Source organism: Nicotiana attenuata, chromosome 2, assembly GCF_001879085.1.
Source record: "Nicotiana attenuata strain UT chromosome 2, NIATTr2, whole genome shotgun sequence".
NCBI lineage: Eukaryota > Viridiplantae > Streptophyta > Magnoliopsida > Solanales > Solanaceae > Nicotiana > Nicotiana attenuata.
The window spans coordinates 32,090,096-32,117,355 of NC_031990.1; the positions used below are offsets into that span (position 1 = coordinate 32,090,096).

Below are 27,260 nucleotides of genomic sequence, written 5' to 3' on the forward strand. Positions count from 1 at the left end.
GACCAACGGTTATGGTGAGAAAGTGAGGAGTTCCCGAGGCGCGTAAATAGAGCTGACAAAGTATAGTGGACTAGTCCAAAAACGAATCAAGGCATTAAATGGTTGTACCAACCCCATATCTTTGTAATTAATGCATTTGTACTATCTTGGGATTCCCCCTCATATATAAAGGGGATCCTTGTTATTTTGTAGACATCTGATATTCAATACTAAATACACAAGAACATTCTCTCTGCTCTCTAACACATTCTCTGGATCTCATTACTTCCATTTATTGCTTATATTCATTGTGTTCTATCCATTATTCTTCATTTATTGCTTATTATTGGCCATAAAGAGACGTCATTGATTTTATTATAACTGTTAGTCTTCCACCGACTACCCTCGGCAAGTCATCGAACTCGACCCCGAGGCCCCGAACAGGCAAGCTCGAGGCCCCGATTATTAAATAGTCGGTCTGGTTATCACCTTGCTCTCTAGCTCTTATCTTGCTTCCAAATATTTCACTTAGCATCTATTGCCTAAACAACTAGCATAAAAATAGATCAAGTATTTTTAGAACCACAAAATCAAATCTAATTGTAATTACCATTTTCAAGGTAAACAAAAATCCTATATTTTTTTATTTAGTTTAAACATTAAGTGCGACACATCATACTTGAGCGATTAGATTTATATTTTATCCTTTTTATAATATTAATACTAGTATGAAATACCCGTTTTAGATTAATATTTGCTACATTTATACACTAATGAATCTAGCTTTAGTAGTAAATCTCCTTGATTTAACTTTTTATATTTATTAAAATATTAGTTATGATTTTTATCATGATCACAAAGAAGATACAAACATCAACACAACCCTAATGTCATATACGTTAAACTGCTAATTTAGATATCCTTATCTAATATATTTTGTATCTCTCTATGTGGCTTTAACTTTGTTGCACCAAAAATAGGCAAAATACCTTAAAACCTCCGTAAACTTGACATAAATTACTAGTTATAATATTAAATTATTTGTAGTCTTAAGTACCCCGCTTAACTTGGCCTTTTGAGAGCCATTAACCCCCTGGACGCTGATGTGGCAAAGAGTGCGGGTGCACTCGCCCGACGCGTGAATTTTTCCTGTAGATGTGGCATTTTTTGAAAAAAAAATATATTTTTACCATTTTAAGTATGTTACTTCTTTAGATAGTTTTTTCGAATACAATTTATGATAAAACTGGATAGAACTACATTATTTAGGCTAAAAAAAATTATTTGGTTAAAAATAATAAATTTTTAGTTAACCATTTTTTGAATTTGACCTGAAAATAAAGATTTATGCAATTGAAATAATTAGTCAAGGCATCTAAAAAGTTATAAAAAATACATAGTTTGAAAATAATTATTTTGGCTACAATTTTTATGTAGCTCTAAATTATGGTGCTCTAAAAATATATATTTTTTTTACAGATTTTACCTGAAAAAGTAAAAATACACAGTTGCAATCAATAGTCATTGCATCAAAAGAAGAAATAAAAGGAGTGTACTCTTCAACTGTGTATTTTACACACTTGAAGAGTGTACAATTTCTTCAACTATGTATTTTTATTTCTTCAACTATAAAAAGAGTGTACTCTTTTTATTTCTTCTTTTGATGCAATAACTATTTATTTTAATTGTGTATTTTTACTTTTTCAAGTAAAATCTGTGAAAAAAATATTTTTAGAGCACCATAATTTAGAGCTATATAAAAAATTATAACCAAAATAATTAATTTTAAACTACGCATTTTTTATAACTTTTTAGATGCCTTGACTATTTATTTCAATTGTATAAGTCTTTACTTTCAGGTCAAATTAAAAAAAAAGATTAACTAAACTGTATTATTTTTAGCCAAATAAAAAAATTTAGCCTAAATAATGTAGTTCTATCCAAGTTTTATCATAAATTGTATTCGCAAAAAAAATTATCTAAAGAAGTAACGTAATTAAAAAGGTAAAAATATATTTTATTTTTCAAAATAATGTCACATATACAGAAAAAATCCACGTGGCAGGCGAGTGCACCCTCACTCTTTGCCACATCGGCGTCCAGGAGGGTAATGGCTCTCAAAAGACCAAGTTGAGGGGGGTAACTAAGACCACGAATAGTTTAAGGGTGCAGCTAATAATCCATGTCAAGTTTAGAGGTGTTTTAAGGTATTTTGCCAAAATTTAATTCAATGAAATAAATAAATGGGTGACGTGGATAAATGACGGGTGGTGAGTGGTTGTGACATGGAGAAAAAGTGTAAGACAAAGTCCATCAACTGATATGAATAGAGTATTGTAATACTCCCTACAGGCTACAACTCATCAGACATCTCATCTTCGTTTCCCACCCCCCTCCACACAAAAAACAATATACACCACACTTCTTCTTCCCTTTTTTTTTTTTTTTTTTTTTTTGTATTTCTTTTATCTACATTATCCACAACTATTGGCTTTCCCTATTCCCCTCTCTTTTTTAGTTATTGTCCACTTATTTTAGAGGCCGTAGATATTTTAGCAGTTCTCTTCCTAAATACGAGTATCACTATTTTTTGGAAAAAGAATAAATTACAAATACTATTTGTTATTTAACTGGATATTTTTTGTGTATTTTCTTGGGGTGTGGAAGGTTTTCTACTGGTCCTATGAAGTTAACATCTTCCCTTCCTATAACTGTACTATAACAAGTTGTAATATTATAAATGAATTATAAATATTTAAGGTTCTAAAATAGAAAATTAATCTCCTCCATGATAAGTAAATATACTGTTGGAAAATCTAGTTTTTATGATGTTATTGTAGATTATTGCTATTACTCATTCTTATAATTATGAAATAAAAAGTTTGTATGTCTTATCCCATTTATATATACATACAAAGAAAACTTATATTATATTATATTAAATATTATTCCTCACATAGAAATAGGTAAATCTAACTATCTTATTGTTTGACCAAAAATATAAAACTTTTTGTTAAATTAAGAGCCCGTTTGGCCAAGCTGTCAAAAACTACTTATTTTGAAAAACGCTTTTATTCAAAAGTGCTTTATGAAAAAGTACTTTTGCAAAATAAGTAGTTTGTGTTTGGCCGATTTGTTTGAATAGTGCTTTTTGCAAGCTCATCGTGTTTGGCCAATCTTTTAAAAAAGCACTTTTAAATATCAAGTTACAAAAAAGGACAGTAAAAGTTCAATTTGCGATTAGTATTATTTAGAAAACAAAAATAAATTTAAACATTTATTAGAAAAGAATTCAATTAAAATATAAAACGTAAAGTACAAATATAAATTAAGAATTCTAATTAATATAAAATTAATTATTCCAATGCAACAATATTGAGTGTTTCGTATTACTTATTATTTACATGATAATTTAAATATGTCAAAATACATCATTCAATATATATTTAAAATCTACTCTTAAGAATAGGAGAAAGAGAATAAAAAATTGATTAAAAAAAATAGAATAAATGTATAGCAGGAAAAAAATGGAAAAGGAAAAGAAAAAGAAAACTTAAATTAATGAGAGATAATTTGAAAAATATAAATTTATTGTAAGGTTATTTTTGTCTTGAATAAATTAACTTTCTGCTTTTTGGAAGCTACAATTTGTAGCTTCTCCTCAGAAGCAGTTTTCTATTGCTAAGAAGTGCTTTTTCATTTTGTCCAAACACCTTAAATTTTTCAAAAAGTACTTTTAGCCTCCTAGAAGCTTGGCCAAACAGGCTCTAATTAAGTAAAAAGTTAAGGGGTTAATCCTAGTTAAAGATAATAACCTTGGATCTAAAACAGGTTTATGCGAATAATTGAGAACCATGTTAAAATGGGTTTAACACATTAAATGTTATGGTTACTAATGGAATGATGATAAAGATAAGCAATAAATACAATAAATGGCACTAAATATAAATAAGGAGGAAGATTCGCCAATATTGAACGGGGTGAATGATACCTTCTTCTGACAATTACGAATGACAAGAATGTAAGAGAATATTGGGCACTTTCTCGGATCTGGTGGAAATGACAATGGATAATTTTAAAAAGATCGAATCACTTCAGAAAGTTGTTCTTTGTATTTATCTAGAGAGCTTGCTTTTCAAAAGTATTCTTATCAAATGGAATATTACATGCATGTCGCCTTATCTCTCCTCTTATTTATGTGGAGTATTCCCAAATAACCCTAAAAGGTACAAACTGAGGGAATATTCAACATAATATTCCCTTTGTTGGTTCCAAAGCTATACTGGATGTTATTTCTGTCCATGCTGCTCGACCTCGGCCTTAATAAACCACACTCAGTGGCTATTTCTATTGACCACTGATCGACCTCGGCCAAACTGCCCATATTGATTTGCAGGTCACTCATGATAATCGTCTCCGCGTATCGAATTTCTCTAGTTCGATTTTGACCCATACACATACATCTTAATTATGCAAGTTTTGTAATCTTCAATCATCCACATCAGCTACCTTAACACAAGCAAATACTGCTAGAAAATTAATTTTACCAGTTTTGCTACCTTAATCAAAGAATTCATTAAGATAAGAACAATTGTGTTTTCATGAATTTATTGATAAGACACTTTACAAGCAATTGGGATAACATTGATATCTAAGGATGATGATAGATACCCTCACTTTTGTACTACTGTACTAAAATTTTCCATTGCAAAAGAATATTTATAAGGTAATTTAATAAATGCTTCCCAATAAAAATAAATCCAAAAATTATCTTAGAAAAAAATAAGGGGCCAAAAAGTGGACAAGTGAGGAAGGTGTCAAAACAAGGCCCCACATAGGAACACATAAAAAATAGTCATCCACAAACAAATCGAAACGTGGAGGACGCCAAAAAGCGAGTACTTTTTTCCAACTGTCAACTCGCGAGTCAAACTCGAAACATAGAATTAAATTTCTTCTTTTTGTTTTTTAAATAATCTTAAAGGATTTCGAAAATTCAAAAAAAAAAAGAAAAAGAAGCAGAGCCACGTGTCGGGGGTGTCTTTGAACTTGAGCCACAAGATTCCATTAAACTCTCGAGCTTCTTAAAACACAAATGTGGAATTCCATTTATACCCTCTGTCGTGGCACCCCCTCCCTCCTCCTTTTTCTTCTCCTCCTTCTCTCTTTTAACCCAAAAATATTTGTTTCATTCTTTGCCTTTGTCGCTTCTCCTTCTTCCTCCTCTTCATCTTTACACTCAGTATACTTCTGTTCTGTAAACTGTAGTTGATATTGTGTTCTTTTCTGGGGAAGTTTCTATTTTGTGTCAGCGCACTTTGTTTTTGAGCCTACCAGCTTGCGAGATCGAGACTTTGAGGTGTTATTGGTTTAAAAAGATTATTATTTTCACTCCCCATGCTGTTTATAAGCAGACCCTTTTATTAAAGTCTCCAACTTTATTCATTATTGAGGGTGTTCTTTGCTATTGATGAGACCAATATTTCTCTGAATTTGAAGCAGTATTTATTAGTAGTAGAATTTTCTGGTTCTTGGGTTTTCTCTGAGTTTATGTTGGTTTGATCTTCAATGGGGAAAGTTAATGCCTCGTAGTGGTGACTCTGCTGTGTGTGAACAGAGTTAGAGAAGTATTGAATGACTTACTGTGAATCAGTGAGAGTGACTATTGATATTTTTGGGATCTGAAACTCAAGAGAATTGATTGGCTAAACAGTAAAAAGTGGGGCTTTTTCTTTATCTATTTCTATTTTGGGGAAGTGTGAGGATAGATTTTTCCAGGATATTTTGGTGCTTAAGATTTTAGCAGTTGTTGGTGATTTTGGCTGTGGAGGAGTTTTAGCATCTTCAGATAAAATTGATGGCATCTGCAGAAATGGCTGATCAGGTGTGACAATCTTTTTAATGTTATAGTAATTTTCAGATGGTATCTTGTGTGATTCTCTGTTTCCTTTATGGTTAAAATAGATGTTCTTTGCTTCTTAGTAAGTACTAATTTTAGAGTTGGGTTTCATTTAAAAGTATAATGGGTTGATGGATTTTGAATTTTCTAATAGATGAAGAGTTGGTGAAATTTTGATAGTTGAATGTTTTGCAGAAAGAGAGAATACTACTGTGATGAATTTGATTAGGTAGTATTAAACATTTTTAATTCAGAGTTGTCTTCGGTGGAATATGTTGCTGTTGCTTTATTTCTTTTTTTTTTTGGGTGGGGGTTTGTACTGCAGTTTGTTTTAACTGTAGTGCCTAACTAATCTATAGTGGATGAACTATGATTTTGATACCAAAGTTGTGTACGGGCTTAAGAGTGTTAGTCCAGTAGTATAATAATATGCATTGTGTTTCGGCCAGTTCAGACTGATCAACGGCGAGCTTGACATTGATGTTGATTGTTGAAATAGAGAAAATAGGAGAAGAAATTTGCAGGTTTTAATAGTTGTCACTTGTTATTCTGTTGTTCATGTGTTTGTATTAAATGAATTTAAGCTAGTGGCTATATGTTTGTATTAAGAAAGTTAAACATCAAGATGGGAGGGAAGATTGTCAGTTCTATATGTTAGTTTCAATATTAAGCAGCCGTATACAAATGTTTCATTTTGTTGCTGCTGATGAATGGATTGTTCATTTGCTAGACAACACTGAATGTTCTTATTTTGTCCTGTTCTTCTGCATTCAACTTATAATACATCTTGAGTGTAAGCAAATACACTGCAACATGTGATGTAATTTGACTTTAAACTTTGGCAAACTTGGGAATATCACAATATAGCTAGTAGACATGGTCCTCTTTAAATTACAATGGATTGAAGTATTTGGAGTTCTTTTTGGAGAAGCTTCATCTTTCTCTCTTCGTCATTTTAGGATCAAAGTGGAGAAAGCGGGGTGGACTCGATCCGTTCCAGCAGGAACGGAATTTCATCAGATGTGGGAGAATCATCAACAAGGAGCATCCAGCTGAAAGAGCAGGTTGCTTCTGCAGATGAATTTGCTCCCAAGGTTTATTGTTTTCCACATTCTCTGTGTCAACTACTTTTTCCATACCAAGCTCATATCTGTGTCTTGTCCATCGTTCTTTTTGGCTTAAAATAGGCCAGGAAACCATACACCATCTCAAAGCAAAGGGAACGGTGGACAGAAGAAGAGCACAAAAAGTTCCTTGAGGCTATAAAGCTGTATGGTAGGGCATGGAGGCGTATACAAGGTAGAAACAGAAAAGATTAATGGCTTGTTAGAGGCATCTTTTGGTTGTCATTGCATATTTACAATGGTCTTGATTAATTTTCAGAGCATGTGGGCACAAAAACTGCAGTACAAATAAGGAGCCATGCTCAGAAGTTTTTCTCCAAGGTTTACTGCTCTTATATACCCCCATTATATCTATATGCCGCCTTTTGATGTAAGTCATATTCTTTTATGACTCTAAGGCGTGTAGTCATCGTTAAGGGTTAATTTGTTATGTGAATGCTTTTGTTGATTTCCAATCTGTTTATGGTGGTCAGGTTGTTCGTGAATCTAATAATGGTGATGCAAGCTCTGTGAAACCCATAGAGATCCCTCCTCCTCGACCTAAAAGAAAACCGATGCACCCTTATCCACGCAAATTGGCTACTCCAGTTAAAAGTGGAACCCTAGTTCCTGAGAAATCGACAAGGTCGATCTCACCTAATATGTCTATGTCTGAACAAGAGAACCAATCTCCTACTTCTGTGTTGTCTGCACATGGTTCGGATGCACTTGGCACGGCGGATTCAAGTAAGCGCAGTGGTAGCGCATCACCTGTTTCACCAGCTGGTGGTGGAAAATCTGATGGTTTTGTACTTTCTGAACCGCCCAATTTCATCCTACAAGATAGCTCTTCGCTTGCCCAAGCAAATGCTAGTACAAATCCAGAAAACCAAGCTTGCATGGTACGACTGCCTTTGCTACTGCTTCTTTTTTGTTTCCATGATGCTGCTAGAAATTTTTCATTTGAAATCACTTATAATTTCCTGTTTGGTTCGTATTTCAGAAACTAGAGTTGCTTCCCCAAGAAGTTAATTTTGTTAAAGAAGGCTCAGCTGAGACGTCTTCTACTCCACGTCTGAAGCTATTTGGTAAAACTGTGCTAGTCACTGAATCTCAGAGACCCCGTCCAACTTCTGGCACGTGCAAAATAGAGACAAAAGTGAATGATGAAGCAGCATTGCCAACAGCGTCTTGGAACTTAATGCCAATGAAATTTACTGCTTCTGGTTCAGATTGTGGGTCAAGTACCTTAACTATGGGAACCTCACCACCATTTTATTACTCGCCATCACAAAATGAAAACCAATGGCCTACTGGATGTGCTTCTGCCACTCTTTTGCCATGCGGATCATCATGTGCATCTGTTTCATTTCCTTGCATTCAAGTGCTTAATCCAATTCCAATAAAGGGGCGTCCATTCTTCAATGACAATGATCTGGAAGATAAACAAAATCAGAAAGAAGGATCTTCCACTGGCTCTAACACTGAACCAGTGAGTGCGGAAATGGGTGGAGATAAAAATATGGATATCGAAGCTCAGAGTAGCCAACATCCACTAGAGAAGGCGAGGGAAGAATTATCCTCTAGACCTAGCGAAACCCCTAGCTTGGTGCGAAGAGCAAGTTCCACCAAGCGCGTTAAGGGCTTTGTTCCTTACAAGAGATGCTTAGCAGAAAGGGGCACCAATCCCTCAACACTAAGCGGTGAGGAAAGAGAAGAGCAGCGAACCCGCCTTTGCTTGTAGCTGGTTTCCTTCTGATGTTTGCTTTAGCTCATTAGCGTAGATTTTCCAGTAGCAGGGGAGCATCTGATTTAGGTTTTGCGAAGTCCTAGAATTGCAGTTGGGGATCGTCTGACTCGATCAGCACCGCTCCAACTGGCTTGGCTGGAAGAGGTTATAAAGGACCTGATTGAGATCACACTTCTTTTGGCTTGGAGAAGAGTCTGATGTACTTGGTAATACTCGGTGAATGCTTAAGAACTGGCCAGCAAACAAAGGGATCTGATGCTTGAATTCTTAAAAAGAAAGGAAGCCTGGTATGGATTTTCATTCTGCTAGAGCAAAGGCACAAAGTCAAGGAGGCTGCTAAGGTTGAGCCTTACTACTTTTAAAGAGTCATATTCAATCACCCCTGAAATAAATGTCTGGACGAAGAGAAACAACATAGTGGCAGAAAATGTAGCTCTTCCTTGTAGTTTTGGCAGAAGCTGAGAAGCACATCTTTAGTCTTTCCTAATTTTCCCCCTCAATTGTTCAAATGTGTTCTCATGAATTTAAATATTGTAACTTCCTGCTCATGAGCTTCTGCTCTTGTAGAATTACTATTGCCAAGTTGCGGATGCGTCTCATGTATGATTTTTGCCTGTGGAATTCACTCATTATATATAGTTGCTGTATCAGCTGAAACTGTGGATTGCAAGTGTTCAGCTTCAAGTTTGCTGTGCAAGAGTTGGTTGTCATTTTGGGGACCAGACCAAGTTAAAGTTTTGCACTCTCTTTTGAACTTCAACGTTTAGGCAATGATTGGTATCAATCAGTTTTGCTCCAGTTTGTTCACCTTCATTAATCATAACTGCAGATGTTTTTAGTAGCAGGGTGAGCATCTGATTCAGGTCCTGTATAATCCTAAAATATCAGGGATCCTAATTTTGCCATCAGTTGTTCAAATCTGTGCTCATGAACTTAATCTTGTAGCTTCTCTTATTGATGAGCTTTTGCTCTGGTAATACAACTATTTCATTATTGTGGATGCTCCACACGTATGGTTTTGGTCAGTGCCATCCATTCATCATATTCTGTTACTAGTCTCATGTGAAACTGTGAAGTCAAATGTTCAGCTTATACGTAAAAATTTGTGTGCACCTACTTGAATCTCTGTTGACGGTATTGTTGTGCGTAGAGGAGACCCTCTTTAGAAAGGAATACAGTATCTTTTTTCGACACCGCTTCACAAAAAAAAAAAAAAAGGTTTCCTACATGTGAACAGATCATTCGTAAAACAACAATATATGCGCAAATAAGCCGACATCAGGGGCGGAGCCAAACTTCAACGAGGGCCACTAAGTTTTCCTACATTAAAAGAATTTATTTAATAAAATTTTATTTGAAGTTCATTTTTCAACCCATTATATATTTTTAAAGTTATGGGTTTATATTTAATATTTTTTCAATTTTAATGAATTTTACATATAAAGTTTTACTCCGCATCGAAAGTTATGGATTCAATTGAACCCGGTGGTAACACCCTGCATCCACCACTTTTTGAGATATAAAATTATTAATATTTTATTTATAATCGATTTCTTTACTAGGATTATATATGTTTCTACTTTCTAGGATTATTGTTCATTTCTTTTAGGATTTCCTGATTTTCTAAAAGATCTATGTTAGACTTTCACCAACTTCTTCTTCTTCTTGGATTCCATTATCTTCTAGCTTAATTATATTAGTAATTTGTTCATCTACCATAAATTCTTCCTCTGTTTGGGATTGTATTAAAGTTTCAATTCTTCTCTCTTTTCTTGGCATTTTTAATATGCGATTCATATTTTCTTGTTGACATATTAAAATTCTAATAAATAAATTAAAAGATAATACATATACTTACAAACAAAAGATATAAAAAAAATCATAAATTTTAGATGCAAAATAATAAAAAAAAATACATAACAATTGAACCTGGTTTAACAAACATAGATAACTTGATATTACATTTGATGCTTCAATATTTTTGGTGCTATGCCATTGACAAAAATAAGAGTTTGCAATTGCTTTCTGCTATCGTTTTGACAGAATGTTCTATGAGATAGTGGACTTGAAATTCTGGAGAGGCTAAAAGAAATATAAAAGATTTAGTAAAATCCAATTTGAAGAGAAAGTAATAAAAGTAATGTGGGTCCTGTGATAATAATAATAATAGTATATTGTAACGATCTGACCGGTCGTTTTGCCTTATAGAACCCCGTTTCCGTGAATAAGACTTCCCGTACTTGCTTTTACTGATTTATGACTTGCGGGGATGGTTGGTTCGAGATTTGAAAGAGTTTGGGCTAAAATCAGAACACTTGGTTCATTAAGGTTCGCTTAAAAGGGCAAGTTTGACTTTGGTCAACATTTTGAGTAAATAACCTCGGAATCGGGATTTGACAGTTTCAATAGGTTCGTATAATGATTTCGGACTCGGGCGTATGTTCGGATCGAGTTTGGATGACCCGAGTGCATTTTGGCGCCCAATAGTGAAAGTTGGTTCTTGAAGGATTCTGAAGTTCTTTAAGTTTAGTTTGGAGCGGGTTTTTGTGATATCGAGGTCCAAATGGAATTCCGAGACCGGGAATAGTTCTGTAATGTCATTTAGACTTGCACGCAAATTTTGGTGTCATTCCGAGTAGTATAAGTACGTTTCGGCGCATTGGAAGTAAATTGAAGGACTTGAAGTTCTTAAGTTTGATTCATAGTTTTAATGTTGTTTCGGGCATTCCGAGAGTTCGAGCGAGTCCGTTTTATGATTCCAAACTTATTGATATGTTCGGGCGGGGCCCTAGGGGCCCCGAGTGCCAATCGAACGAGGCTCGGACCAAGTTGAGAATTTGGAACCACAGATGAGTGCACCAGATCTGTCATAACCGCACCTGCGGTTGGTCAACCGCAGGTGCGAGCCAAGATGCGCAGAAGCGGTCCAGGAGGGGCAGGCCAGGCTTCGCAGGTGTGGCCCTCCTTTCGCAGAAGCGAGACTGCAGATGCGGCCCTCTTACCGCAGGTGCGACGCCAGCCAACCCAGCCCATTTCCGCAGTAGCGAATACTTTTCCGAAGCGAGGGCGCAGATGCGGCCCACTGACCGCAGGTGCGGAAAAGCTGGAGGCAGTGAGGTTCATTTAATATGGGACCTAACCCAATTTTTACACATTTCACTCTCCTTGGGCGATTCTTGGAGCTTCTTGAGAGGGATTTTCACCTAGCTTTTGGAGGTAAGTAATTTCTACCATATGCGAGTTAAATACTTAGATTATGGGTAGATTAACATGTAAAAATTAGTGAAAATCATGAGTTTAGAGGAAAAACCTAGGGTTTTGATAAAAATGGAGTTTTACCACGAAAATGGTTATGGAACTTAGTGAAATCATATATTTATGTTCCTAAGGTTATGGGTAACAATTTCCTTCGAAAATTTTCGAAATCCGGGCACGTGAGCTCGGGGATGAATTTTAGGAATCTTGCCTTTGGGGTTGGGTAATCATTTTAATAGTTAGAATATGAACTTTTGAACTTATAATGATTGGTTTTTACACTATTTGAATAGTTTTGGATTGTTCGGCTCCAATTTGAGGGTTTGAGCGCATTCTTGAATTTGGAAGTAGGCTTTGAGGTGAGGTAAATCTCTTTTCTAACCTTGTAAGAGGGAAATTTTCCCATTGGTGAACTTAATTAATATGTGATTATTTGTGAGGGGCTACGTACGCACGAAGTGACAAGAGTCCGTACGTAGCTACTATTTCTGTTATGTCTGGGTAGTTTTAGGTTTACACCATGCTTTGTGGACACCCTATTTGATTATACGTGCTAATTGTAACAAAAGGAATTAAGTTGAGGATTTCTAAGGATTTAAAGTCTTCAAGTTGAATTGTCTTCATTTCTAAAAGAATCTAGAAAGAGTTATGATTTAAATGATAAAATTATATTTGACCGTGTCGCACGCATGATCCGCGGGCGGAGTAATTTCTTAAATTTATATTTGACGTCGCATGTATGATTAGCGAGCGGGGTGAATAGATGCATCTATGGTTCGCGCCGTTCGACCCTTGGCAGTGCACAATTTATATTTATGTTGGATCAGGCCGAACGTCCTCGATGTTATTTGTGTGTGATAACAGAACTGGAGCTCTTTATAATTTGTATAATTTGCTGCTTGAAAGGTCACTTGTTTTAAATGAAGAAAGTGCCTCTTAAATATAATGGAAGAATTTTTCAGTTATTATTCTTGTTCTGAGCTTATTGATATCTACATACATTATGATTTAAATTTGGAACTTCATATTATTATATTGTTGGCCCTAGTAAGTGTCGGAGTCGACCCCTCGTCTCTACTTCTTCGAGGTTAGATGAGATACTTATTGGGTACATATTTTTATGTACTCACGCTACACTTCTGTACTTTATTGTACAGGATTTGAGGCAGGTGTATGTGGCCACCAGTCTGACGCGTAGATTGATTCCCCAGCTTGAGACTTCCCGGTGAGCTGCCCTTTTGAGCCGTCCTGCAGCAGCTGGAGTCTCTCTTATGCTTTATTTTCTGTCTATTTCCTTTCAGACAGTAGGCTAGCACTTGTTTTGTATATTCTACTAGATTGCCCACATACTTGTGACACCAGCTCTTGGCACACACATTAGTAGACTTATGATTTTGGTTTGTTCACTTGATTACAATTCGTACTGATTGCTTCTATTTATTTATGTTAAAGTTGCAAACTCCTAAGTCTTTTTTTAATAAGGAAAAAGCCACTGTTTACAAATTTATCTAAAACTGGAAATCACTAGTTGATCAGTGTTGGCTTGCCTAACAACGGTGTTGGGCGCCAACACGGCCTATAATGGAATTGGGTTGTGACATATATAAAGGAGATAAGAAACATATTCACACGTAATGTTTAGGGGTGAATACCAAAAGTTACTATTTTTATTCCAAAAATTATCTTTTTTTTGGTAACCGTGTAAATATTACCATTAACAAATCCTTACACTTAAAGAGCACCTGATCTCACAAACATACAAAGATCAAGCCTCCAACAGGCAAAAACAAAGAGAACTAATTACATTTGCAACTGGTGTACTAAGTTCCTACACTTATGAGCTTTATTAGATGAACTAATTATGTCTATTCTAGCCAAAATCTCTCTTTTTATCTGTATAACTATTTCTGCCGCATGTACATGTGTTCCTTTGAACAACATCCAGTTCCTAGCCTTCCAAGTGTTATAAACCATTGCCCCCAAGTTGCTGCAACCAGAGCTCTCTGGAATTGCTTCAATTTCTTCTTTTTTATGCGCTTCAGAACTGTCTTCAAATCTCCTAGTTGCAGATGTGATCCAGTCCATTGCTCCACCCCTCCTTGACTTCCTAGAACCACAGGCATCCACTAAACAAGTGATCAGCTGTCTCAATAACGTGATAGTCGCATAAACAATAAGCCACCTCCTCCACTGGTATGTTCAGCTTTCCCAATCTTTCTTTAGTGAGCAGTCTATTGTGAACAACTAGCCACATAATAAATCTATGCTTAGGCTATGCCACAGCAATCCAGATTAATTCAGCATTGACCAACTTAGTTTGAGCATTCCTTAGTTCCATGTAACTCCTAGTAATAGAGTAATCTCACTTTGAGGTGAGTCTGTATCTGCCGTGTATGTACCAATTCTGCATTTTGACAGCTAAAGCTTTTATCTTCCTCTAGTACCAACTACTATCCACAGGTGCTTTGTGATTCCAGTTGTCCTCGCCATTCTTTAAGAATATACCATGCACCCACTTTACCCACAGTAAATATTTATTGACTACAAGTTGCCACAACAGTTTACTTACGACAACCATGTTTCAAATTCTGCATTCTTTGACATTTAATCCTCCAAGCTTCTTAGGACAACATGCTTTTTTCCAAGAAACTAAAGATACTTTCTTCTTATTTTCTGAGCCACCCCATAAGTACTCTCTGCACTTCCTATCTACCTCTTTCAACACACTTTGAGGAAGTATAAACACAGATTCCCAGAAGTTGTATATTGAGAAGAAAACTGAATTTATGATCTGTAATCTCCCAGCGTAGGAGAGTTGTTTTGTATATGTCAATTTGATCCTATTGGTGATCTTATCTACCAGTTGCTGACATTCCAATTTACTCCACTTTTTTTACGACAAAGGCAAGCCCAGATATCTAATAGGAAACTCTCCCATTGTAAAGCTAGTTATTCCTAGTAGTTGCTCCTTAACTTCATCTGTCACCCCAGCTAAGAACATGTTGACTTATCCATATTAGCTACTAGACTTGAGGCATCACTAAAATGTTTCACTACCTCTAATATCCTTATCACATACTTCACTTGTCCTTTGCAAAATATCATAAGATCATTAACAAAAATGAGATGCATAAGTTTAAGCTCCTTGCACATTGGATGGAACCTAAAGTCAGGCAACACAATCATTATCTTCAAGATTCTGGATAAATATTCTATTACTAATGCAAATAGTAATGGTGAAGCAGGATCACCTTGTCTCAATCCTCTCTTTCCTTCAAAGAAGCCATGGCTCTCCCCATTTACCTTCATTGAGAATATTTTTGTGGTAACACATGTGAGCATCCAGTTAGTGAACTTATCAAGAAAACCAAACCCTTTCATTGCATCCTTCAGAAATGCCTAGTCCACCATATCATATGCCTTTCTTAAGTCTATCTTCAGTAAGCATCTAGGTGATATTCTCCTATTGTAATGCCTTAACAAATCATGACATATCAGCACATTATGCACCATTGACCTACCTTGTACAAAAATAGCTTGGTTATGTGCCACTAGGTGTGATACAGTAGCCTTTAGCCTACTACAAAGCATCTTGGAAATACATTTGTAAGGTACATTGCAACATGATATTGGCCTATATTGACTTGCAAACTCTGGATTATCAGTTTTAGGGATGAGTGCAATAATTGTTGCATTCAATTGCTTCAACAACCTTCCATTCTCAAAGAATTCCAGTATAGCTTCAGTCACTTCCTCTCCAATAATAGACCATGTAGCTTTAAAGAAGCCACTTCCATATCCATCTGCCCCTGGGCTTTTGTTGCTGTCTATGCTAAACACTGCTTCCTTGACATCTTTTCCACTGAAAGGCCTAATTAACTCAACCTGCTGTGGTATGGACAATATAGGGCCATTCTTAATTATGCTGGTAGAGACTCTCACCCTTGAATTACTCCTGGTACCCAATAGATCTGTGTAAAAACTAACAAATATATTAGCTATAAAATTAGGATCATTCTGCCAAAGACCTTGTCCATCATTTAGCTGTGTAGTAGCTTGTTGTAGCCTTTTGTGCTTTATGAATGAATGGAAATACTTAGTATTATTATCACCCAATATCATCCATGTAGCTTTGCTTTTCTGTTGCAGATACACCTCAGCCATATAGGATGACTGTCTAAACTTATTATACATAGTGGCCTCCTCCTGCTGTAACTCTCTATTTGTTGGATCTCTCTGTAGTTTTTCCTGAACCCCTTTAAGTGCCAGCCTATCTACATTTGCCTCAGTTACAATGTTTCCAAAGTAGTCTGCATTTAGCTTTTTTAAAGCCTTCTTTAACATCTTAAGTCTTCTGACTACTTTAAACATCTTGCAGCCTTCCACTTGAACTTCCCACCCTTCCTTCACTAGTTTAAAATTTGAGAATGTTAAGCCCAAACATTGCTATAGATGAATTGTCTCCTCATCCCCATTCTCCTATCCTCCAGTGTCACCATGGCTGGACAATGATCACTAATGCTTCTAGCAGAAAAGTTGCTCTGCAAGCTGGCATGTATTGTTGATGAATATCCAATCTAGCTTTGAAAAAATTCTCTGATCATTATTCTTATCATTCCAAGTGTAGTGATTCCTAGTATGAGAAAACTCTATTAATTCACATTCCTCAATGCATGTGTGAAAGTCTACCACATCAGACCAAGTAACTGGGTTCCCTCCAATTCTATCTTCCGCTCTCAACACTGAGTTGAAATCTCCCAACACTATCCATGGCTTCTAACAACCAGCATGATAATCCACTAGGCTACTCTAAAACCCTCTTCTCTCCTCTTTAGTGTTAAATGCATACACAAATGCCACCACAAAAGACAGTTGTAATGGTATATATACTACCTCACAAGTGATACTATAGGAATTTTTGTAAACAAGAATCACAGTATAATAGTCTGGTCTCCATGTCACCACAATCCTCCCATTGTAGTGTTCCTCCAGGTTTGTCACATTTTTTCATATACCAAATTATTTTTCATCTATCATATCTATTTTATTCCTTTTAATCTTTGTTTCCAACACACTAACTAGTCCTACCTGTTCACTATTGCAAAGGAGTTTCACCTCCTTTTGCTTATTTGGGGGCATTTAAGCCCCTGACATTCAAACTTAGTAGATTAACCATTACCAATGTGGGATATGGTCCTACTATCCACATTTGCCACCTGACTATTCCTCCTCGTGTCACCCTTTATTCCTCCTTGTGCCTCATGATTTAGCACTTGAAAGGAATTTATATTGTTTCCCTGCTTTGTCACTTGCCGATTCTGTGAATTTTGGCTTCTTCCTGGTCTTTGTGGCGTCACCCATACTGTCTATCTCCACCTGCTTCCTGGTTGGTGATCCTTGTGTTGAGTTACTCTTTTGTGGAACCAAATTCCTGTTATCTGTCACATCAATTTTTGCACTTCCTTGTTATTTTTGTGCTCCCTGATCAGCTACACCTTTCCCCATAGCCTTCATTGGTACCCTCTAAACCTCAGGGGCTGTCTAGTTCTTCTCTCCTGAACCCTCCTGGTTCCCAAGGTTCCTCTTCTTCGTACAAATCTCTACTGCATGACCATATTTGTGGCAATGGGCATATAATGTTGGTTTGCAATCATAGGAAACCTTCTGCCCCATTAGCATCCCTCTTTCATTAACAAACCTCACACATTGTAGTAAGCTAGCCCCCATTTCAACCTCAACCAACAGCCTTGCAAAATTAAGCCTATTCTTCTTCTCAGTATTATGATTCACCATCATTGGCCTCCCTACCAGACTCCCTATTTTACTCAAAGCCTTAGGACTCCAATACTTAAAGTCTAGTCCTGGAAACCTAATCCATATAGGGACTGTATTAAGTTCATCCCTTGTAAAACTTCATTTCAGGGTTGCATGATTTCACAATGAACGACTTATTATAAAAGTGATGAATTTCTTGAAATCATTCTTCCCAATAATTGTATCAGATCTTACTAAGATTACCCCATTCTTAAGCATAACGATTTTATTGATCCCATGCTTAGACCATAGCCTTTGTATGAAGCCCTTGATTACTTCAAATGGAGGATGGGCCCCCAGTACATAACATACAATTGCAGTTTTCCAATACTCTATTTCTGAACTAATATCTCCCATTTCAATTTCTACAATAGGAGACTCACCTTGTATTTTAGGGGCCACGTACTCCAGTTTGAACCCAACATTTGACACTTTAGCAATGTCAAAACTATCCCAAACTGATTTCCTTGACTGCAATTGAGAGGTTTCCTCTTCCACCTGATCTGCTCATGACTTCCTGCCACTACTGATTGAAACAATCTGCTTGCTACTTGATGAAGTTCCTACTACCTCAGCCCAAATCTGCTGGGCTTGTTTCACTGTTACATCGGATTGAGAAAGAACTGGCTCCTCAAATGCTGCCTCTTTCGCCTTTTGAGTTTGTGAGCTTAATCCCTTCCCTAAATTCGAATTTCCAGTCCCCTCCTTCTCTAAGATCTCCCGTCGACATTCATTCGGGCTTGAAACTGATGTTTCTACTGGTATTTGGGTGCCTTTCCTCCCTCGTTGTGTTGCTGCCTGTGATGCCTTAGATTCCTAGGCCATTAGAGCTCTCTGAGAAGGGATGCACTCCCTCTTCCCCATAACGACACAGCTTAGTTAACGTGCGCCCAAAGAGAAGCAACCATTTGAGAAAGCTTCTTTGATATACTTTTTCCTTTTTTATGAAAGATGTACTTTTTCTTTGATATACTAAATATTCTTATAAAAATCATCATATATAACTATTAAATATTAGAAAATTTTGGGGCCCCCTAGATATGGGGCCTCAAGTAGTTGCTTGAGTGGCTTTACCGTTGATCCGCCCCTGACCGACATTGCTTGAAAATAATATAAAAGTAAATATTAATTTGAGATAAAAAATATAATAACTAAAACTAATATTGTTGTAAACTTAAATTCACTTACAACTCGAACAATGACAACACCCGACATTCCTACAGGGTGATTGGTGCTAAACTGCTAATTTGGCCCGTTGCAAGACATCCTTATTGATATTCTTGAGCAGGTGAGGATCTTCTAAATTGGCACTTTAAGGACGTCTATGGGAAGAATAACATAGTACTAGTTATTAATTTTGGTGTGCCCCGGCCTGGATACGAGTCCGGAACCAAAATGTGGTTCTTTTGGACTCAAAATACTTTTTTAGGTGAAAAAAAATAGTTACTAAAATATATAAAATGCGGTTATGAACCACGTTTTACCTTAACGGCCGTTTGGGACGTTAAGGTAAAGCGCGGTTTGCTGCTGCGTTTTATATAAAACGCGTTAATGAATCGCGCTTTACCTGGAAGCTGATAAGACGGCTATATAAAGCGCGGTTCATTACTGTATTTTATATAAAACGCATTAATAAAACGCGCTTTACATATATAAATTATCATCCCCTTCCTTTCCCCCATGTTCTGCACAGAATCCCTTCCCCCCTTTGTTTAAAAAAATTCCAGCGGTCCCCCCCTCCATTAACGACCCAAAAAGCTCGTGTGGACCCCACCCGTCCCGTAAAAAGTAGATATTATTGGTCCCACATTCTAGCCAAGCCTTCTATTGTTGTGGGTTGCTTGTTTCAGAGTCAAATTTTCAAATCTTCAACTTTCCAAAAAACATAAATCGAGGTATTCCGATTTAGTTTATGTCCAAACTCGTATAAATAATGCATAATTAGTTGTTTTGAATGTGTTGTATGTTTTTTTTTGCGATTAAATTGGTATGTTATTTTTATTCGGACTAAGATATTAATGTTGTAAAACAATATGTAAAAAATTGTGAAATCGTTATTATTTGTTAATAAAAATGTTAATAAATTACTATTACTGTTTTATATGTATTTTTGTGAATGTTCTGTGATTGCAATGTATTTGTTGTGTTTTATCTGGTTTTAATTATTTATTTGCTTAAAGACTAGTAATATAGTGCCCTTTTAGGGTAGTAAAATGTAATGCCTTTTAGCGTAGTAAAATGTAGTGCCTTTTAGCGTAGTATAATGTAGTGCCTTTTAGCATAGTAAAATATAGTGCCTTTTAGCGTAGTTTTTCTGTAGTTTAAGTATCTCTTATGCTCAAAAATACGTCAAAATAACTGATAGATCAAACACAAACTCTGTCCAATTATAGTCAACATATAATTGGTGCTACTGGGCCGCAAATATCGAGCCTGGAACCCGTATATGAATATTTAATAACTAAATATTGTATAATTACAAAAAATTAATTATTTAATTTACAAACAAACATATAAAATTATAAACCTAGCATGTAAAATAATAAAACTAACAAATAGAAGAATTCAGGATAAATTGGTGCTACTGGGCTCCAAATATCGAGCCTAGAACCCATATGTGAATATTTAATTATAAAAATTTATTATTTAATTAACAAACTAACATATAAAATTATAATAAAACTAACACATACAAGAATTCAGGATATCTTGGTGCTACTGGGCCGCAAATATGGAGCCCGGAAATATATATATAAATATTTAATTATAAAAAATAATTATTTAATCTACAAACTAACATGTAAAATAATAAAACTAACACATAGAAGAAATCAGGATAAATTGGTGCCACTAGGCTCTAAATATCGAGCCTGGAACCCATATCTGAATATTTATTTATAAAAATTTATTATTTAATTTACAAACTAACATATAAAATTATAAAACTAACACATAGAAGAATTCAGGATAAATTGGTGCTACTGGGCTCCAAATATTGAGCCTAGAACCCATATGTGAATATTTGTTTATAAAAATTAATTATTTAATTTACAAATTAACATATAAAATTATAAAACTAACACATAGAAGAATTCAGGATAAATTGGTGCTACTGGGCTCTAAATATCGAGCCTGGAACCCATATGTGAATATTTATTTATAAAAATTTATTATTTAATTTACAAACTAACATATAAAATTATAAAACTAATACATAGAAGAATTCAGGATATGTTGGTGCTACTGGGCCGCAAATATCGAGCCTGGAACGCTTATGTGAATTTTTAATAATTAAATATTGTATAATTATAAATTTAATTATTTAATTTACAAACTAACATAAAAAATTATAAAACTAACATGTAAGTAATGTTGTTTAATTTACAGTAGACGACATGGAGACGCCGCCTATTCATCCCGGACCTTCCAGCGATGAGCTACTGTCTTTACAGGGCGATCATAGGTCCGCCCACATATGGGAGAGAGAGTTACTGACCCAGACTCTCCGCGTCAGGAGAGTGGACGACATGTGGGACTTTCTGCATGACAAAGTACTCCATGACCGTGTAGTCACACGCCTGCAGGAGACGGGTTTCTACAGGTTTTTGAAGATCGGGCGGCTGCAGCTCGATTGGTCTTTGGTCACGGTGTCACGACCCGGATTTCCCACCCTCGGGAGTCGTGATGGCGCCTACTCGTAGAAGCTAGGAAAGCCACGATCATAGAAATCATTAACTATTTTAGTCTTTAATTCCTTTTTAACCAATTAAATTTACCGAAAATAAACAAATAAATTACAGCGGAATATGAAATTTAGCGGAAGTGTTAAATAAAATATAAAACCAAAAATATCCTGAAGACCAACACATGCCTCTAACCAGAACCTGGTGTCACAACATCCACAGACTGTCCAGGATTACTACAAATAAGTGTTTGAAAGAAAAGAACATAGTCTGTCTCGAGTACAAATGACAACAGAACATAAAAACTGATAGAAGAGACGTCGGGCCTGCGAACGCCAGCAGGGCTACCTCGGAGTCTCCGACTGAAGGATAGCTCCCAATCTACTGCTGATGACCAAATGCTACTCCGGGACCTGGATCTGTGCAAAAGAACACAGAGTGTAGTATCAGCACAACCGATCCCATGTGCTGGTAAGTGCCTAGCCTAACCTCGGCGAAATAGTGACGAGGCTAGACCAGACTACCACATAAACCTGTGCAATTATATAATATATCGCGGAAACAAAACAGAAATAATCAAGTAAGGATGGGAGGGTGAAACATGTTGCGGGGAGATAATAGTTCCGAATAAAGCATCAAGTAAGGAAAGGAACAACATAACTACAATGTCAACAAGAAGCAGAAATCAAATAAGTGCACGGCATCACCCTTCGTGCTTTTACTCTCGTCCTCGCCAAGCAATAATATAATGAAAACGTGCACGGCATCACCCTTCGTGCTTTTACTCTCTTTCCTCACCAAAGCAATTAGAATAATAAAATATGCACGACATCACCCTTCGTGCTTTTACTCTCTTTCCTCACATATAATCAATAGAATTGGCACGGAATGGTACATCGTGCGGCACGGCATCACCCTTCGTGCTTTACACTCTTTCCTCACAATAGCAAACAATGCACGACATCACCCTTCGTGCTTTAACACTCTTCCTCACCCAAACAATAATCACAAATTAGGGCAAGGGAAATAAACAAGAACATATAGGAATCCAGCAAGGGAACAACAATTAAATAATTAAATCCCGGCAAGGGAACAACAATTAAATAATTAAATCCCGGCAAGGGAACATTTCAATAACTCTTTCTCTATATTTCAATTTTACTTCATAACTCGCTTTACCACTTGAGCCAATGCTCCAAAGGGTTCAATCATCTCATATACTTTCACAATTCATAATATAACTCGAGCCAATGCTCCAAAATGTTCAAAGGTCTCAATTCCTTCCACAAACTTTTCACAACAACTAGAAATCATCACCAAAGCATGAAGAATACAATGAAATCAACATATTCACAATATAAAGATTCACGGTCATGCTAGACACCAACGTATAGATACTCGTCACCATGCCTATACGTCGTACACGACTAATACCACATAGCAAATAGGACTCAACTCCTAATCCCTCAAGCTAAGGTTAGACCGAACACTTACCTCGATGCCTTGAGCACAACTCAAGTCTCAATTATAGCTTTACCCCTTGATTCCACCGCCAATTCGCTCGTATCTAATCACAAATTACTTAATTACATCAATATGTGCTAAATGAATCAACCTCAATGCATGAAAATGAGTTTTCCAAAGTTTTACCCAAAAGTCAAAAATCGCCCCCGGGCCCACGTGGTCAAAACCCAAGGTTCGAATCAAAACCCGATTACCCATTCCCCCACGAACTCAAATATATAATTTGTTTTGAAATCGGACCTCAAATTGAGGTCCAAATCCTCAATTTTTGAAAAACCTAAGTTCTGCCCAAAACACCCAATTTCCCCCATGAAAATCTTTGATTTTAGGTTGAAATCATGTGAAAAGATGTTAATGATTGAAAGAAATGAGTAAAAACTAACTTAGAATTGGATTGGAAGAAGACTTGTTCTTGGAAAATCACCCAAAGGAGTTGTGTTTTGAAAATGGTGTGAAAATGACTTAAAAATCGGCTAAGTATAGAAAATTGCAGGTCTCTGATATGGGAAATGCGAAGGGTTCGCAATTGCGAACCCCGACCTATCAGATGTGGGAATTGCGAAGTGATGTTCGCATTTGCGAACACTGTACAAATTGAGGGGCTTCGCATTTGTGATCGAAAATGTCGCATTTGCGACAGGCCCTATTTCGCATTTGCGGACCATTTGGTCGCATTTGCGATCAGGCTGCAAAATTTCCCTTCTCGCATTTGCGAGCTCGCATTTGCGAGACCAGCTTCGCAAATGCGAAAACTGCAGAACAGGAATACCAGATTTTTTTCAAAGTTCAAAAATGCACCCGTGGCCTATCCAAAACTCACCCGAGCCCTCGAGGCTCCAAACCAATTATACACACAACCTCAAAAACATCCTACGGACTTATTCATGCTATCAAATCCCAAAATAATATCATAAACATCGAATTAAATCTCAAAATCCAAGAATTCTTTCAAACTTCATAAAACATCAAATTTTCCAATTTAGTTCCGAATCACGTCAAACGACGTTCGTTTTCAACCAAATTTCACAGGAATGACTTAAACCATATATAAGACCTGTACCGGGCACCGGAACCAAAATACGGGCCCGATACCAACACGTTCTAATCAATTTTCATTTCAAATTTCCTTAAACAATTTCAGAAAACAATTTTACAAAAAAAATTCATTTCTCGGGCTTGGGACCTCGGAATTCGATTCCGGGCATACGCCCAAGTCCCATATTTTCCTACGGACCCTCCGGGACCGTCAAATCACGGGTCCGGGTCAGTTTACCCAAAACGTTGACCAAGGTCAAATTTATTCATTTTAACATCAAAACTTAGCATTTTTCACAGAATTTCATATTTAAGCTTTCCGGCTACGCGCCCGGACTGCGCATGCAAATCGAGGCGACTCTAAATGAGGTTTTCAAGGCCTCGAGACACAGAATTCAATTAAAAACAGGTGATGACCTTTTGGGGTCGTCACATTCTCCACCTCTAAAACAACTGTTCGTCCTCGAACGTACAGAAGAAGGAAGTACCTGAGTCGGGGAAAAGATGAGGATAACGGCTCCGCATATCAGACTCGGACTCCCAGGTCGATGCCTCAAGAGGCTGACCTCTCCACTGGACACGAACAGAAGGGAAACTCTTCGATCTCAACTGACGAATCTGCCGGTCTAGAATAGCTACCAGCTCCTCCTCATAAGACAAGTCCTTGTCCAACTGGACAGTGCTGAAATCTAACACGTGGGCTGGGTCGCCGTGATACCTCCGAAGCATGGACATATGAAACACTGGATGCACGGCTGATAAGCTCGGCGGCAAAGCAAGTCTATAAGCCACCTCTCCCACTCGATCAAGAATCTCAAACGGACCAATGAACCTAGGGCTAAGCTTGCCCTTCTTCCCAAATCTCATCACGCCCTTCATAGGCGACACTCAGAGCAATACCCGCTCGCCAACCATAAAAGCCACATCTCGAACCTTGCGGTCTGCATAGCTCTTTTGCCTGGACTGAGCTGAACGAAGCCTATCCTAAATGATCCTGACCTTGTCCAAGGCCTCCTGAACCAAATCTGTACCCAACAACCGAGCCTCTCCCGGCTCAAACCATCCGATCAGAGACCGACACCGCCTACCATATAAAGCCTCATAAGGAGCCATCTGAATGCTCGACTGGTAGCTGTTGTTGTAGGCAAACTCCACTAAAGGCAAAAACTGATCCCACGAGCCTCCAAAGTCAATAATACAAGCTCGGAGCATATCCTCCAAAATCTGAATAGTCCGCTCTGACTGGCCGTCCATCTGGGGATGAAATGCTGTGCTCAACTCAACTCGTGTGCCCAACTCTCGCTGAACTGCTCTCCAGAAACGCGAGGTAAACTGTGTACCCCGATCCGAAATGATAGATACGGGCACACCATGAAGGCGAACAATCTCCTGAATGTAGATCTCAGCTAACCTCTCAGAAGAATAGGAGATTGCCACAGGAATGAAATGTGCTGACTTGGTCAGCCTATCAACAATGACCCATACTGCATCGAACTTCTTCCGAGTCAGCGGAAGTCCAGTAACAAAATCCATAGTGATCCGCTCCCACTTCCACTCGGGAAGCTCAATCCTCTGAAATAAACCACCAGGCCTCTGATGCTCGTACTTAACCTGCTGACAATTCAAACAGCGAGCCACTTAAGCTACGATATCCTTCTTCATTCTATGCCACCAATAATGCTGCCTCAAATCTTGATACATCTTCGCGGCGCCCGGATGAATAGAGTACCGGGAACTATGGGCCTCCTCTAAAATTAACCCTCGGAGCCCATCCACATTAGGCACACATACTCGGCCCTGCAATTTCAAAACTCTATCATCATCTAAGGTAACCTGCCTGGCACCTCCGCGCTGCACCGTGTCTCTAAGGACACACAAATGGGGATCATCATACTGCCGATCACGGATACGCTCCAATAATGAAGAACGAGCGACCGTGCAAGCCAACACACGACTGGGCACAGAAACATCCAGTCTCACGAGCTGGTTGGCTAAAGCCTGAACATCCAAAGCAAGCGGCCTCTCACCGACCGGAATATAAGCAAGACTGCCCCTACTGGCTGACTTCCTACTCAAAGCATCGGCCACCACATTGGCCTTTCCCGGATGATATAAAATGGTGATATGATAAAGTATGAACAATAAAGTAAAAGCAATAAAGCTGAAGAACAATTGTGGAGCACAGTAAACGAGAAAAGCAGAGTAGAATGTTCTATTGCAGTGAATGAGATAATCTTTACAAATGATTGGGGTCCCCTTTATATAGGAGGGAAAAACCCTAATATGGTACATTCCCAATTATGGTAAAGAATTCTATTGGTACAACTGTATAATAACCTAGTACGGACTCGTACTATTTCGTACAAATCTTATCTCATAACTTATGCCCTGATCCACGTGTCCTTGAGAAATTCCCGCTCTTTCTTGAGTGTCATCGAAATTGTACTGCCCTCGAGGTAGATCATGACGGGTCTCCGATTTGCTCCCTCGAGGTATGCATTTTCCAGTCAGATCTGGTCTTTACTTCGTGCTGCCCGAGCTCGAACCCTGGGTACCGTTAAGTTCTCGAAATCGAGCTCTCCTATTTCGACCGTATACATCGAGGCTACCTTACTCTTTTTTCTAATTCAAGAAATTTAGATCTTCAAGTTAATATATAAGAGTTCGTCTTCGAAAATATCATCAACACAGAATGTCTACCATAGAATTTACTTAATATAGCTTTACTTAGATATACTCACGGGTTGTGTTAAGTTTGTCTTTTAATTTTTCTTTCTTGACTATGAAATATGCTACAAGTTCTAAATTTTTATTCTACTATTTAAAATAGTTATTTCCCATACTTTTAAAAATAGTACGTGACTCTGATATACTCGTAAAGTTAAAGTGGTTTACTTGAACTAGTGTGCATCAATTTTATTCGAGATCCTTTGTAATTTTGTCGAATGGTTTCACTGCTCCCTTTCCCCTTCTATAAGTTCCTTGTTATTTCAATAGTTACAATTTATTACCTATTGGAAGAGTTTTATCTTTTTAGTAGGCTTATTAAGTACTAATTAAATTAATTAGTTGGGTCGTACTCGTAGTTAATAAACGGTTAAAAAAAAGAAAATTTCGAATGTTATCATCGTAACAAATGAAAAAGATTTGGATGATTCTAGAATTTGATCAACCTTCACATGGTTTCATAATAGACCTAAGTAGTGGGGCCTACAATT

The 27,260-nt window shown here is 37.1% G+C and overlaps 1 protein-coding gene across 3 annotated transcripts; it reads left to right on the forward strand.

The window, feature by feature from the left end:
* Nucleotides 5,141-9,724, forward strand: LOC109206571 (protein REVEILLE 1-like). Of its 3 annotated transcripts, none has more exons than XM_019369407.1 (6): nucleotides 5,141-5,863; nucleotides 6,838-6,972; nucleotides 7,066-7,177; nucleotides 7,262-7,323; nucleotides 7,476-7,883; nucleotides 7,985-9,724. In XM_019369407.1, the coding sequence occupies exons 1-6, from the start codon at nucleotides 5,837-5,839 to the stop codon at nucleotides 8,723-8,725; spliced, it is 1,485 nt and encodes a 494-aa protein (XP_019224952.1). In that variant the 5' UTR covers nucleotides 5,141-5,836; the 3' UTR covers nucleotides 8,726-9,724. The 3 variants fall into 3 exon arrangements, with proteins under 3 accessions (XP_019224952.1, XP_019224959.1, XP_019224967.1); XM_019369414.1 differs by having other exon boundaries at nucleotides 6,838-6,942; XM_019369422.1 differs by lacking the exons at nucleotides 5,141-5,863; nucleotides 6,838-6,972 and having other exon boundaries at nucleotides 6,979-7,177; nucleotides 7,262-7,372.